Source organism: Myiozetetes cayanensis, unplaced genomic scaffold (genome assembly GCF_022539395.1).
Source record: "Myiozetetes cayanensis isolate MyiCay16 unplaced genomic scaffold, myiCay2020 scf163, whole genome shotgun sequence".
Taxonomy (NCBI): Eukaryota; Metazoa; Chordata; class Aves; order Passeriformes; family Tyrannidae; genus Myiozetetes; species Myiozetetes cayanensis.
Window position 1 is genome coordinate 47848 of NW_026087304.1, and position 12545 is coordinate 60392.

The 12545-nt window shown below is 37.6% G+C and overlaps 1 protein-coding gene across 1 annotated transcript in view; it reads left to right on the top strand.

Annotated features, from left to right (window-relative positions):
• LOC126638128 (guanine nucleotide-binding protein G(q) subunit alpha-like) overlaps positions 1–11985 on the top strand; it is a 59826-nt gene extending 47841 nt beyond the window's left edge. Inside the window, exon 2 of the mRNA XM_050311773.1 lies at positions 11029–11985. Within this exon, the coding sequence (XP_050167730.1) occupies positions 11029–11330 (302 nt within the window). The 3' untranslated portion in view covers positions 11331–11985. The remainder of the gene's footprint in view (positions 1–11028) is intronic.
• The last annotated feature ends 560 nt before the right edge of the window (positions 11986–12545 follow it).

A 12545-nucleotide genomic window follows, 5' to 3' on the forward strand; every position in this document is an offset into this window, starting at 1 on the left:
TTAGGTTTTTTTATTTTGTGTTCTTTCATTGTTCTGCCATTACACATATATCTTTTAATAAAGGGTTGTTATTTTTCCTTTTTCCACATTTTTCTCAATTGGAACCTTTTAATTTTGGATTTACAATTGCTTAGAGGGAGTAGTTTGGGTCTTCCTCATGACCCATACTCAGCAAAACACTTGTGTCTCATTTAAACTGAGATAGATTTTTAATGCCTTTTTAATTGGGAGCAGTTATTTATTAATATAGCCATCTTTGGTTGATATTTTATGTGTGTGTTTATAAATGCTATAAAAGCATTACAAAAGAAACTATAAAAACTTTTGGAGGAGTTGCTGATTTGATATATACAAGGTTACACAATCAAATCTAAATAAATATGTACATTAAGCATATAACAAGCTGCTAGGTAATTATAAAAAGAAGCAGTAGCTTTTCTTGAAGAGAATGTTGGGAGTATTAGAACCATTAGTTTTGATTTGTCTGAAAGGGTTGGAAGCTGTTTTAGTTACTGAATTAGCTCAGCTGAGCAGGTGGACAGAATGGAGCTGAATACAAACTAGTGTGACTGAATGGGCACTACAGGTGAATGCTGTCCTCATAATGTGATGCTCTGTTGTGCTGTTAATAAGAAGAAATAGAATATTATGTGACAGGGGTTTACCTAGGGACCAGTTCCCCACGAACAACCTCTCAGAGACGGGGCTGGTTGGTGATGGCCCTGTGCCGGGTGGCAAGAACCATGATACACACACTGAGGGTCCGATGGTGAAAAGCGTTTATTCAGAGCCAACAGAGGGTTTTTAAGGCTTCTGCGAGAGAGTTCAGGAAGTGGGATGTGATTGGGTAAAGGCTCGGAGGGAAGGGAGTGGTTTGGGTACTCAGTCAATGGGGGAAATGGGAGGATCAAAACCCAATAAAAACCCAGGGATTGGGGAAAGACGGGTGAGACAACCAATGGGAATAGGACAGAGGTGGGGCTGGCTCAGTGGGCAGGACAACATAGCGCTGTCCAGGCAAACCACGTGGGTGCCATGTGGGGGGGAATAACACAGCTTAAAGTGAAACTGTACAATATAAACCTCAAGTCCTAAGCTTAAACTGTGTTTCTAATTTGTCTGATTATGGAGGGCTGCTGTCGTGATCCTGTCTCCAAGGGTGTTCTTTCCATGCCTCGTAGTTGGAGCTTTCTCTCACAATTATGCTGTTCTTTTCAGCCATAGGAAAGCAGTGCTTTAAATGACATCATATGTTAATACACTGTGCTGTTATGAATGCAAATGCAAGATGACCAGATGTTTTCACTGATAAAATCTGCCCCTATATCCCTGATACCTTCTAATCTCATGCTCTTAGTGATCCAATAAAAGTTTCTGTCCTTCCCTTCCCCCAAGATTAAATTTTGTTTTAATTTATTTTCATGAGGAAATACTGCATCTGAAAATGACATTGCATTTCAGTAATCAGGTAGTTAGCACCAAAATACCTATATGGTATAGTGCATAAGGATGTCCTCCGAGAACTTAGCTATTCAATTTGCTTTCTCTTTTTATTTTTTTTCTTTAACAAAAAGCACAGGTTTCTTTGTGTGTGTAGAATCTAATTATTATTTTAATTATAAACTTGTTCTTTGATAATATTACCCTTGATCTGTTTTCTTAAACTTGCAGAGTACCAGTGGTATATTTGTATCTATAAAGTCTTCATCACTCTGTGCGTCTACACACATGAAAGTATACACATAGGTATATTGATATTAAAATATACAAGGAACATAATTAAAACATGAATTTATTTAATGACTTCTTCTAATGACCTGTCTTCCTAGATTTGAAATTATTGGAATTAGACTTGGGGTCTCTCCTGAGAATATAGAAGTTGTATTGTTCCTGTCCAACTAGAGGTCTAGCTGGCCCTGATTAATCTGTATGGGAACATGACCAGTTTCCATAGGGAGTGCTGGTGAAGGTGAGCTGGTCAGGCTCCCCCCCTCCTTGCTGGTGGACAGTCTGTAGAGGGGCTAGTTTTCTTTGAGAGGGGCTTATTGCAATGGCTGTGAAGATGTAGAAGTGCAAGAGGACAGCAAAAAATAAATAGCTGGCAACTCCCCAAGGGAAATAGACATTAAAAAACACTCTCAAGTTAAAGACAACCCACTGTAAGCCACCAGAAATGTGTTACAATATTTGGAACTGTGCTTCCCTCTGGGTGGATTTATAATGCTGTTGCCAGCATGGATTTCTCTGTATGCACACACATGTGGGTGGGTGGGTGTTCTGAGAAACAGATAAACTATAAGTGATCCTATAAATTCAGGACCAAGGGGGAAGACAAATTCAACATTTGAGTCCTTCTGATTATGTGAGAGACAAAAATAAAATGTGAGTAGTGTTTTCATTGTCTCATTACCATGTCAGAGCTCCTTATTGTGAACTTTCATCTAGTTTGGTGTATGCATACTCACTGGGGAGAAAGGATGAAGAAATAGTTTTAAGGAACAGGTCTTTTGGGGACATAGCTTCTCAACATTTATTAATATCCTGTGAGAAACTTTCAATTTGAACAGTGGCTTTAGTAAGGAAGAACTATGTTTTGTGCATAGCCAAGAAAGCAACAGTTGCACACTTGGAGCGTTAATGTGAAGGGAAAGAGGGAAAGGATTTCACAATGCTTTCCCAAGGCTGGTAATCGGAAAGTTTTATACTCTTTAACCTTACCCTCCCACCTCCCTCGAATTACCTCTTTTTCTATCCTCTGTTGGAGGTTATGGTTGGTATTATCCATATGGTTCCTAGGTAAAGTTTCCTCTGTTTGTGTGTTTTCTTTATTATTTTATTTTATTTTTTGGAAGAGTGATTTTGTTTGTTCCTTATCAAATGACTAATACACCTCTTCTTCCCCCCCCCTCAAAGTTTAATTATGTAATCACATGTAACAATACTGAGGCAAATCTCAGACAACAGAGTAGCCAGGATGAGAGTATATGGGAGTGAGATTAATGCTCTTTTAAGAAACATCTAAGAGTAGCCTTGAAACTAGGTAGGTGTAGGTCTAGATAGTTACTGTTCAGTCTTCTTAATAAGAAAAAGGAGTGTGAAGAAGTTCTATACACTGGTACAAGGAAAAAGGGTTAAATATGAGAAGAAAATATTAATTGTAAGACAATATTTAACTTACATTGTTAAGATAGTATTATGTTTATGGTACTCTCAAGGTGTATTCTCTTTGAAAACCAATAAGGATACACAATGTGTAATAAATATTGTAAGGTATATTATTTTAAAATTCATGTTATCCATGAGAATTCAAGTTGGTGGAAGGCTTTGATTGCAAGACCATGGACTTGTATTTTTGTGTTTGTTTGTGGTTTGTTTGAAGTAAGAATTACTTTATCATTTTAGTACAAGTGGTATGTTTGAACCTTAAAAGAATCCTTCTTTCATGTATAGTTCTGACTGAGCAAATGGAAGTTATGGACAATGGAAACTATAAGACAAGCATCTGAATACTAATATTTGATATATGATAGCTTTAGGTTTCTAAAGTAAGTTGATATATTGAGTATATTATATAGCACAATGAGATCCCAAATAGCTGCATGGGAGAAATGTGTTTAATCTATCATGTTAGAATAACCAACTTGATCTGCATTTATGTTTTTACCATCAAAACCCATATGATAATGTTCTTTCTTTTGCATGACTAAACAACATATAAAAAGGTTCTAAATCAAAGTATCAGTTGCCAGCAGATCTATCTGTGATGGCTCAAATCAGTCCAGCAATTCAATTACCTGGGAAACATCATCTCCTCGGATGGTAAGATTGATGCAGAAATAGACAACAGGTTAGCAAAGGCATACAGAGCTTTCGGTAAACTCCATAAAAGAGTGTGGCAAAACAAACACCTGAAGAAAAGTACTAAGATCAGTGTTTATAGAACCATTGTACTGTCTACTCTTTTATATGGGTCTGAATCATGGGTCATTTACTGCCACCACTTGCGTCTCTTAGAACGCTTCCATCAGCGCTGCCTCCGTACAATCCTAAACATCCACTGGATGGATGATGTGACCAATACATCTGTCCTTGAAAAGGCAGCAGTCACGAGCATTGAGACCATGCTGCTGAGAACACAGTTGCGTTGGGCAGGGCACATCTCCAGGATGCAGGACTACCGCCTCCCTAAGATTGTGCTCTATGGGGAACTTGCCACTGGCTGCCTCAAGAGAGGTGCTGTCATAGTTCCAATTTTAGCAAGGAATTTTTCTTTCCCTTCCCCCTGTCGTGTGTGCCCTCTGGTAGCTATAAGGCCATCAGGTAGCTATAAGGTGAACAAAAGAGTCGGCCGGTCCACTCATGGTCGAGAGATCAGTCTCCTAGGAAACAGGCAGATGAAGGATCTAAAGTCTACTTTTTTCTCTCGTCTCTTGGCCAACGTGGGAGGAGAAATTTTGGTGGGCTGGGGGTGTGGCTGGCACGCAGGTTGGGAGGAGAGGCTGGTGTCCCGGTGGGCTCAGGACCTGCTGCGAGCTGCAGACACTGCCTGGTTTTTTTTTTTCCTGTCAGAGGGGAGTTTGCTACTGCTCTCTGCTCAGCTGTTGCTGGTTGCAGGTCCTGCTTAAAGGGAACTCTAACCAGCTGAAGATTGTGTTTTCTTCCATTGGGACAACTTTCTGTTTGATTGCTGGTTTTTTTTCCTTCCTTTCCCTTCTCCCCCCTCCCCCCACCTGTCCCAGTGTGGGAAGGGAAGGGGAACCGAGGGGTGTTTTTGTTGTTGTTTTGTTGTTATTTTTTACTGGACATTACAAGTTCTGCACCTCCAGTGATCCAACAGCACCACCTGGTGGCTACTATAGGACACTACAAGTTCTGCATCTCCAGTGACCCAACAGCACCTCCTATTGACTGTGGTTGGAATTGCACCAAGGGGCACAAAAACTGAACTGTTTACTCTTCCTTTTACTGGTTTATTGGTTTGTTCTTGAAGGGGATTATTGGTGGGTATAGGAGTATTGCTTGGTTGTTTTACTTGGTTTTTTTTCCCATGTTTCTGTTAATACACACATACCTTTGAATAAAGGGCTGTTATTTTCCCTTTTCCATAATTTTTTTCCTTCAATCGGAGTCTCTTAATTTTGGATTTATAATTGCTAGAAAGAGAAGTTTGGGTCTTTTCTCCTAACTCATCCCCAGCAAAAGACCCTTGTCTCATTTAAACTGGGACAGGTGCCCCAAAGAGGAGATACAAGGACTCCCTGAAACAATCCCTCAACCTTGGCCATATTGATCACCACCATTGGTCTACCCTGACCTCCAATCGGGAGGCCTGGATACACACTATCTATAATGCTGCTACTTCTTTTGAGAACACATGCAGGATCACTCTCGAGGAGAAAAGACAATGCAGAAAGAATCGCCTCTTGTCGGTATCACCTAGGGAGTCTTTCTGCTGTTCCTTCTGCAACCGGACTTGTCTATCTCGCATTGGCTTTTTTAACCATCAGCGTGCTTGTAGCAAGCGTGGGTAGAGTCCTTCTCAAATCTTCGTTTGCGAAGCCAGGCGATGATTTAATAATATAAGAATTGCTGCTTGACATAAATATTGAACTTTAACAAAAGTATAACTATTTCTATCAGTTCTGTTTTCAGTAAAGAGATGTTTATTCTGACTTTGGTATGATAAAACAGTTAGGTTTTAAAACTTTTACACATTTTAAGAAACAAGGTGCTCTGTAGTATCCTTTGATTTCGTGGCTGAAGGCCCTTAATACAAGTGGGAGGTCAAGAGTTAATGTTACTCTGTCAAAAAAGACCCTACAAATGTAAAATATGTGAAATATTAACTCCCCCTTTGGAAAGTGTACTTTTATCTTTTTGCACTTCAGTTTTCAACATATTAAAAATTAACAAATTGCATAACATACCAGGTTTTAATTTGCATTTCTGATGTATACAAATATATATCAAGTATACTTTCCAGATAGTGCTTATTTAAAATATCAAATAGAAAATTGAGCACCAAATATTTTCTCTACAGTTTCTGAAAGAAAAATGTACAAAGTTGTATTTCTGTGGTAAATTTGTGGGGCTTTTTTTTCCTAGATATGTTTTCGTACATGATAATTATGTATAATACTAGAAAACATCAAGAGATCCAGACTCATCTTTTCCATTTATAATCACTGAAATTTCATTCAGTGGAGAAAAATGTTAGTCTGTGCAATTGGAGGGGGAGGATAGGACAAATTAGGAGGAGCTGTTGATTCCCTCGAGGATAGAGAGGTCTTAGAGAGACAACTTGATAGATTAGAGTGCTGGGCAATTGCCAGCCTTGTGAAATTCAAGAACAACAAATGCTGGATTCTGTACCTGGGACAGTGTAATCTTGGGTGCAAGTATAGACTGGGGGTCAAGAGGCTGGAGTGCAACTCTGCAGAAAGGAGTCTGGAGGTTTTGGCTGATGGTAGGTTCAATATGAGTCAACAGTGTGCCCTGGTGGCCAAAAGGGCCAACTATGTCCTGGGGTGCATTAAGCACAGTATAGCTAACTGATCGAAAGAAGTATTGGTCCCACCATACTCAGGACTGGTGCAGCCTCACCTTGAGTACTTGTGTTTGGACAGTTAGGTTAACATTTAGGTTGCACTATGTAGAGTCAGGAGTTGGACTCTATGATCCTCATTGGTCCCTTCCAACTCAGGTTATTCTATGCTTCAAAGCATATTCTGTTTTATCATTTTGTAGTTTCATTTCTGAAGGATGTGTGCCAGGAAAAATAGTATTAATGCAATAAACTGTGCATGATGTTTGTATATAAGAGGTTACTGCTGCACTTAAGCAACTTGACTGCCTTCCTGGCTCTGCTATGAGTGTGCTATCAGTCAATGTTTTGATCTTTTCATAGTGCCAATCATGGAAATTTAAAAGGTCCAAAATATATAAAAGTAGTTTGACTTCAGTGTTGTAATAATAGTCTTAAACTCCACTCTCCACCAGTAATAATGCTGTAATTATGACAGCTTTGCTTAGCTAACTTTAGAGATTAATTAATTCCAACTTTTCCTTGTTTTGTTTTAGCTAATAACACTGCTTGTTTTATTCTGAGTTATTCTAGTTGTGGGGGAAGTATCTGAGCAATCCCTAGACATGCATGTATTTGGTGTTCTGCCACTACTAAGTAGCTTTATTTTCACCTAAAGAGGATTTATTTTTTTACAGAAATATTTGATTTCATAGTTTAAAAAAAACCCATGAAACTTTCTGTGTTTTTTATGAGTAACAGTATAAAATTACATTTTTATATATGTATGTCTAGTATTGTACTTTCTTTTGTGTGACTATATAAAAAAAGACATTGGATCCAGTTCTGTTCCCTTACAGACTTCTAGAAAAGTTGAAGATAGGAGTAAAAATAGTTTTAATTCAGCACCATTGAATCGCAGTTTTTGCAAATTTTAGTATACCTTTTCATCTCCAAATACAGTTTATCAGCCTTAGGCTGACAAAGCCTTAGTACACTGCCACACAATTAAAGAATCACAAAGAATCACCAACTCCTTTGGGTTTATTTTCTTGTTTGTCTATATATTGCAATTGTTTATAGACTCACGAAGAGTAAATATTCTGAAGTACTGTTTTCTCTAATGTAATGCAGATGGCTTTATCAGCATGTTTTCTTTCCAATTGTGTATGATTTTAATTGCTACCTAAACTCCCACTAAAGAATTACAAGCTTCAAGTTTTACCTATTTTTAAAACCGAGTAGATGATACAAACATGTTCTTACCATCTCAGTGGCTATGTTTGTATTTGTTACGACCTGCCCCAGGAAGGGGTTGGGTGGGTGGGTAATCTAGGTTCTTATTAATAAATCCCTTGGGGTGGATTAGAGTGAAACGACACTAAATAATCGGTGTTTGAAAACATATATATGTAGGGTTTATTTCAGAACAATTTTGTTTCAAAGGCAAACAGGTATGTTGCCATTTTGGGTGTTATCACCTATATCTCTCATCTATAGCAATATGGCATAAAGATAACCTTTAGGGAAAATGCATAAGGGAGAGAATGGAAAGACAGGATAAGGGTAAGGGAGATTAAGGGAAAGAAAAAATGAGAGTGGAAAAATGCATATAGTCACTGGCCACAGGGTCCAGTGATGGAACTTGGTAGTTTCAACTTCCATGTTTGTCAGTTGAAGTGGTGGTCTTGATCCGTTGGGGATGGGGGAGGGAAGCCCACACACTCAAAGAAGTTATGAGTTATTATATCCATCGATAGTGTCACGGGCCATGCTGTGAGCCTCCAAGGTCTCCTGGACCTGCACAGAGTTCCTATGAGGGGCATGGTAAAAAAGGGTTTTTCCTACCTTTCAGGATTGGCGGGGGGATGGGCTTTGATGGGCCAGCAGTCGCCTCTTCCCAACCTGCAAAAGTCCCCTGGTATCCTAGAATGCGTAAATCATTAACAGTTTCTGTCTCTGACAGTATTTTTTGATTTTTTTTGAGTAATATGGATTTCCTCTTAAAGAAACAATATTTTGACCAAAAATGGAAGTTACTTTGTATTCCAATGATTTAGAGGGTTTTGATGCAAATGATTTTCTTATGTATTAGTTAAAACAAAGTTTTTAATAAGATTTAATCCTGTCAAAATGTGTACCATATACTATTCTGTGCTTTATGGGTTCATATTGAACAGACTCTTGTACTAAATGTGGGACATATCTTTCAGGAAAAAATGGAAAATATTACAGAATTATTAAGACAATGTGCAATATGGTGTTTTATTTCACTTCATATATATAAGAACATGACTCCATTGTGTAGGTTTCAGAAAAAGGGAAAAACTGAAATCTGAGGGTAGCCTGAAACATTTATTTTTTTTAGCATGCAGTAGTTCTACATTGCCTGAGTCTGTAATTTTATAAACTCTTGAAAAAAAGTAACATTCTCTTCCTTCTGGTAGATTACATCCTGGTGGTCGGTTAATGCCCTGAAGAGATGGTCTGTATATTTGGTGCTTTGCTCTTGATCACAGTAGTCTGGGGATCATAGTGAAGGCTGATTGTAGATGCAGGTTTGGTCTAACCTTTCAACTCTGGAGAAGTTTCATTGCAGCAACAACCATTTGTGTTTCCACAAAAAAAGTAAAATAGGCCTGTATATAACATTGTGCTTGATTTTCTGGGAATGTGTGTGTAAGGAAGACTTGTGTTAAAAGTTTGGTTTAAACATGGGGGAGATGGGGCTGAAGGTTTCAAAACAAAAATCCACAGTGTCACGGTCTGTTTGGATCTCAAATTTTCAGGACAACATACTCTGTGATTTAAACTTTATATCATGGTCTCATTAAGAAATACAACAAACGGGCTCAATCCCCTTTTGACCAGACTACTCTATTATGTGAATTCACTTATTCACCATTGAAGTCATAAGGTTTCATAACTTAAAACCCATAACTCTTAATATCGTGTACCTATGAGCAAAAGGAAAGAATTAGTTACCTAACCAACAGTGAGAATGCTCATCCTTTCTTTTCCATCATGGTGAGGGCGTCTCCTGTATCATATGAAAGCCTCAGCAGTCCAGCTGCTGTTGGAGCCACTTCAAAAGATTTTTGGATAAGTTTATATTTTATACCCTCCAACTTGGAGATTTGGTCTATACCATTTCCATAATTTAGCAGATTCTGATGAGACTGCCAGACAAAAGATAATGGCTGAAGGACACAACAATTTGCAGGTGATAATGGTTGAATATTGTCCCTTTAGCTCTTCCTGGCCACCTGTCCTGCCTACCTGATGCTTTGACTTTGACCTAATGGTGCTGCTCCCAGCATACCTCAGGCCATAGCAGGAGTTGAATGAACAGTCATGCATAGTAAAGACAAAATCTTTTAGAGACTTCAAGGTTATATTTTGTGGTGTACTACCTGAAGTACTTAAGAGTTACAATCACAGAATCATGCTTTACCCTTGCATTGCACTGCTTGTGAAATACATTGCTCTGAGACACCTAAAATATCATGTAAAACATAAGGCTTTCTTTGTCCTGGGAGCCAAATATTAGATCATAAATGAGGCCTGAAAGTTTTATAAAAATGATCAAAATAAAATCTAGGTTGAAAGGTAAAGAAGTACTGCACACAGGTAAATGCATTACATTTCTTAGGGAGTTAAGAAGCTAGGTGAACATACAGCATTCTGTGCAACTGTTTGCTTTAAATTTCAATTCCTCCTTATAAGTTATTCATATGATTTGTTTGCTTAGATAAACTCTCCTAATCACAGAGAGAGTGAATTGGGCCAAAGGAAAAATGCTGTGTGATATATTTTGTGTGAAATTCCAAATAAGCAAATCTTAACTTTAAATTGTTAAACATGCAGAATGTTAATTTATTTGTGCTTTGTGTAAAGTACAAAGATGCAAAGAAATTTAAAGAAAGTAATGACTCCCTATTAACAAATATGAGCCAAATTTTACTTAAAACTGATTTTATATATTTCTGAGGTTGAAGTTTGCACAACTGTAATTGTTATGTCTTTCTAACAAATTTATGTATTGGTTGTATATTGCTGTTTAAGATAATGTCATGAAAGTTGGCCAAGTAAGCTATTTTTTTTTTTTTTTTTACTCTTAATTTTTGTGATAGAACATCTCATAGAAATTCCCTATAGTTGAGAACTATATCTTCAGGAATGGAAATTTATGCTTATAATTTTAAATACACAGTGGTGTATTCTAGATTTTTTTGAGAGTATATTTTGCTTTAGTTATTAGTTTAGTTATTAACTCATTGCTATCTTTTTTATTTCTACTTCTATTTTGTCTTCAAAATAAAAGTTTCAATTCATTGTTGCTTCAGTTGTTACTGTGTTACTGCTGTTTTGATATTGAACTGATCCTTGTAGGTAGCACCATAACCACTTGACAGAGTTCTACCCTGCACTGAACAAGCTGTCTGCTTTGTGCAGAAGTCATGTTTGTGTCCAGTGACTGAAGTATATTCTTCTTTGTCTTGCAGGCACAGGAGAGAGTGGCAAAAGCACGTTCATCAAACAGATGAGAATCATTCACGGATCAGGTTACTCTGATGAAGACAAAAGGGGATTTACAAAACTGGTGTACCAGAATATATTTACAGCAATGCAGGCCATGATCAGAGCCATGGATACCCTGAAAATCCCATACAAGTACGAACATAATAAGGTGAGATTTTTGTTTATTTCCATAGTTGAAACTTTTCCTCTTTTATCTTTAGGAAATGTACTGAAGGTCTCTAAAAATTTTAAATCACATACAAATTATATTTTACCTAAAGTTTAGAAGAAAAGTGCTTCTTCCAGTCCTGCCTCTAGTTCTCTGCCCTTTGCACTGCTCTGACAACAGAGGTGCTGTTCTTAACAAGACTGTCTAGAGGGTTTATTATTGTGAGAAGGTAAAGGGCAGGCTGGTGTTTGCCTGTGACAGAGTTGCTTTGAATCCCTTTCACTTCTCTAATTCTCATGTACATCAGAGTTCATGAAATGTATGCCTTGGCTGGGGCAAGTAATACTGTGAAAAAACCTGTTATGATTAAGGTATTTTCGTACTAATTAAGTTTTATTTCAGGTTGATGACTTTGCATTTGTCTTCACTTGACCAATAGGGCAGTGTAGCAGTTGTATTAATATAATAAATAAAAGGTCCTTGGGACTAGGCAGTGACACCAATGTGGTGTGTAACAAATGCCTTGCTTTATTGGAAGAGACAAGAGCTTATATAGTAGTTTCAAATGGTGACACATCACAACACATGACCTTCTCAACCAATCTTATACAAACATTCAACTGTACATGTTTGATAGAGTACTTAAAAACTACAACTCCCAGGATGCTTTGCTAGCACCCATCCCATAACCAGACCCCACAGGGCAGAGTTTAAATTTGGTTTGTTTTGTTTTAGTTAACCTTGTTACCTAATTTGTATACAGTGTAACAATAGATTGCATGTCCATGTTTTGCAAATTTTGAGTTTTTCTTGAACATTTTCAAAATGTAACTTATGTGCCAAGTAGTTTGCTTGAAGATGTTCCTCTATTTTTAGATTTTTTTTTTAATAAGTTATGACCCTTGTTTTGAGAACATATGCTCTCAGTATGTATTGTTGGCTGTACAAGCAAATAAATGCACGCTCCTGGAGCGTGCATACGTTCTTTGCATCTTGCCTCCAGTCCTTATCCAGTTATTTTTTGTTGACCAGAGAACCAAATACTGTCAATTGTATGAGTTATACAAAAAAGTAACTGTCACTGGAGCTTAAAAATGTCTTGGGCACACTTACTTCCTTTCTGGACTCTGGTACAACCATATACTGGGCGAAGAGAAAATGGAAATATACCATGGAGTAAAGAGGTATTAACACTGCAGTTGTGTAACCCTGGTGAATCCCATAGCAGTCTTTGGGGTGCCAATTGTACCACTTCATGACTGTTTTGATATTTTGATTTGTGTTTATCCAAAAAAAGAGAAAAAGACAGAGATCAAAATTATTGACTTAGGA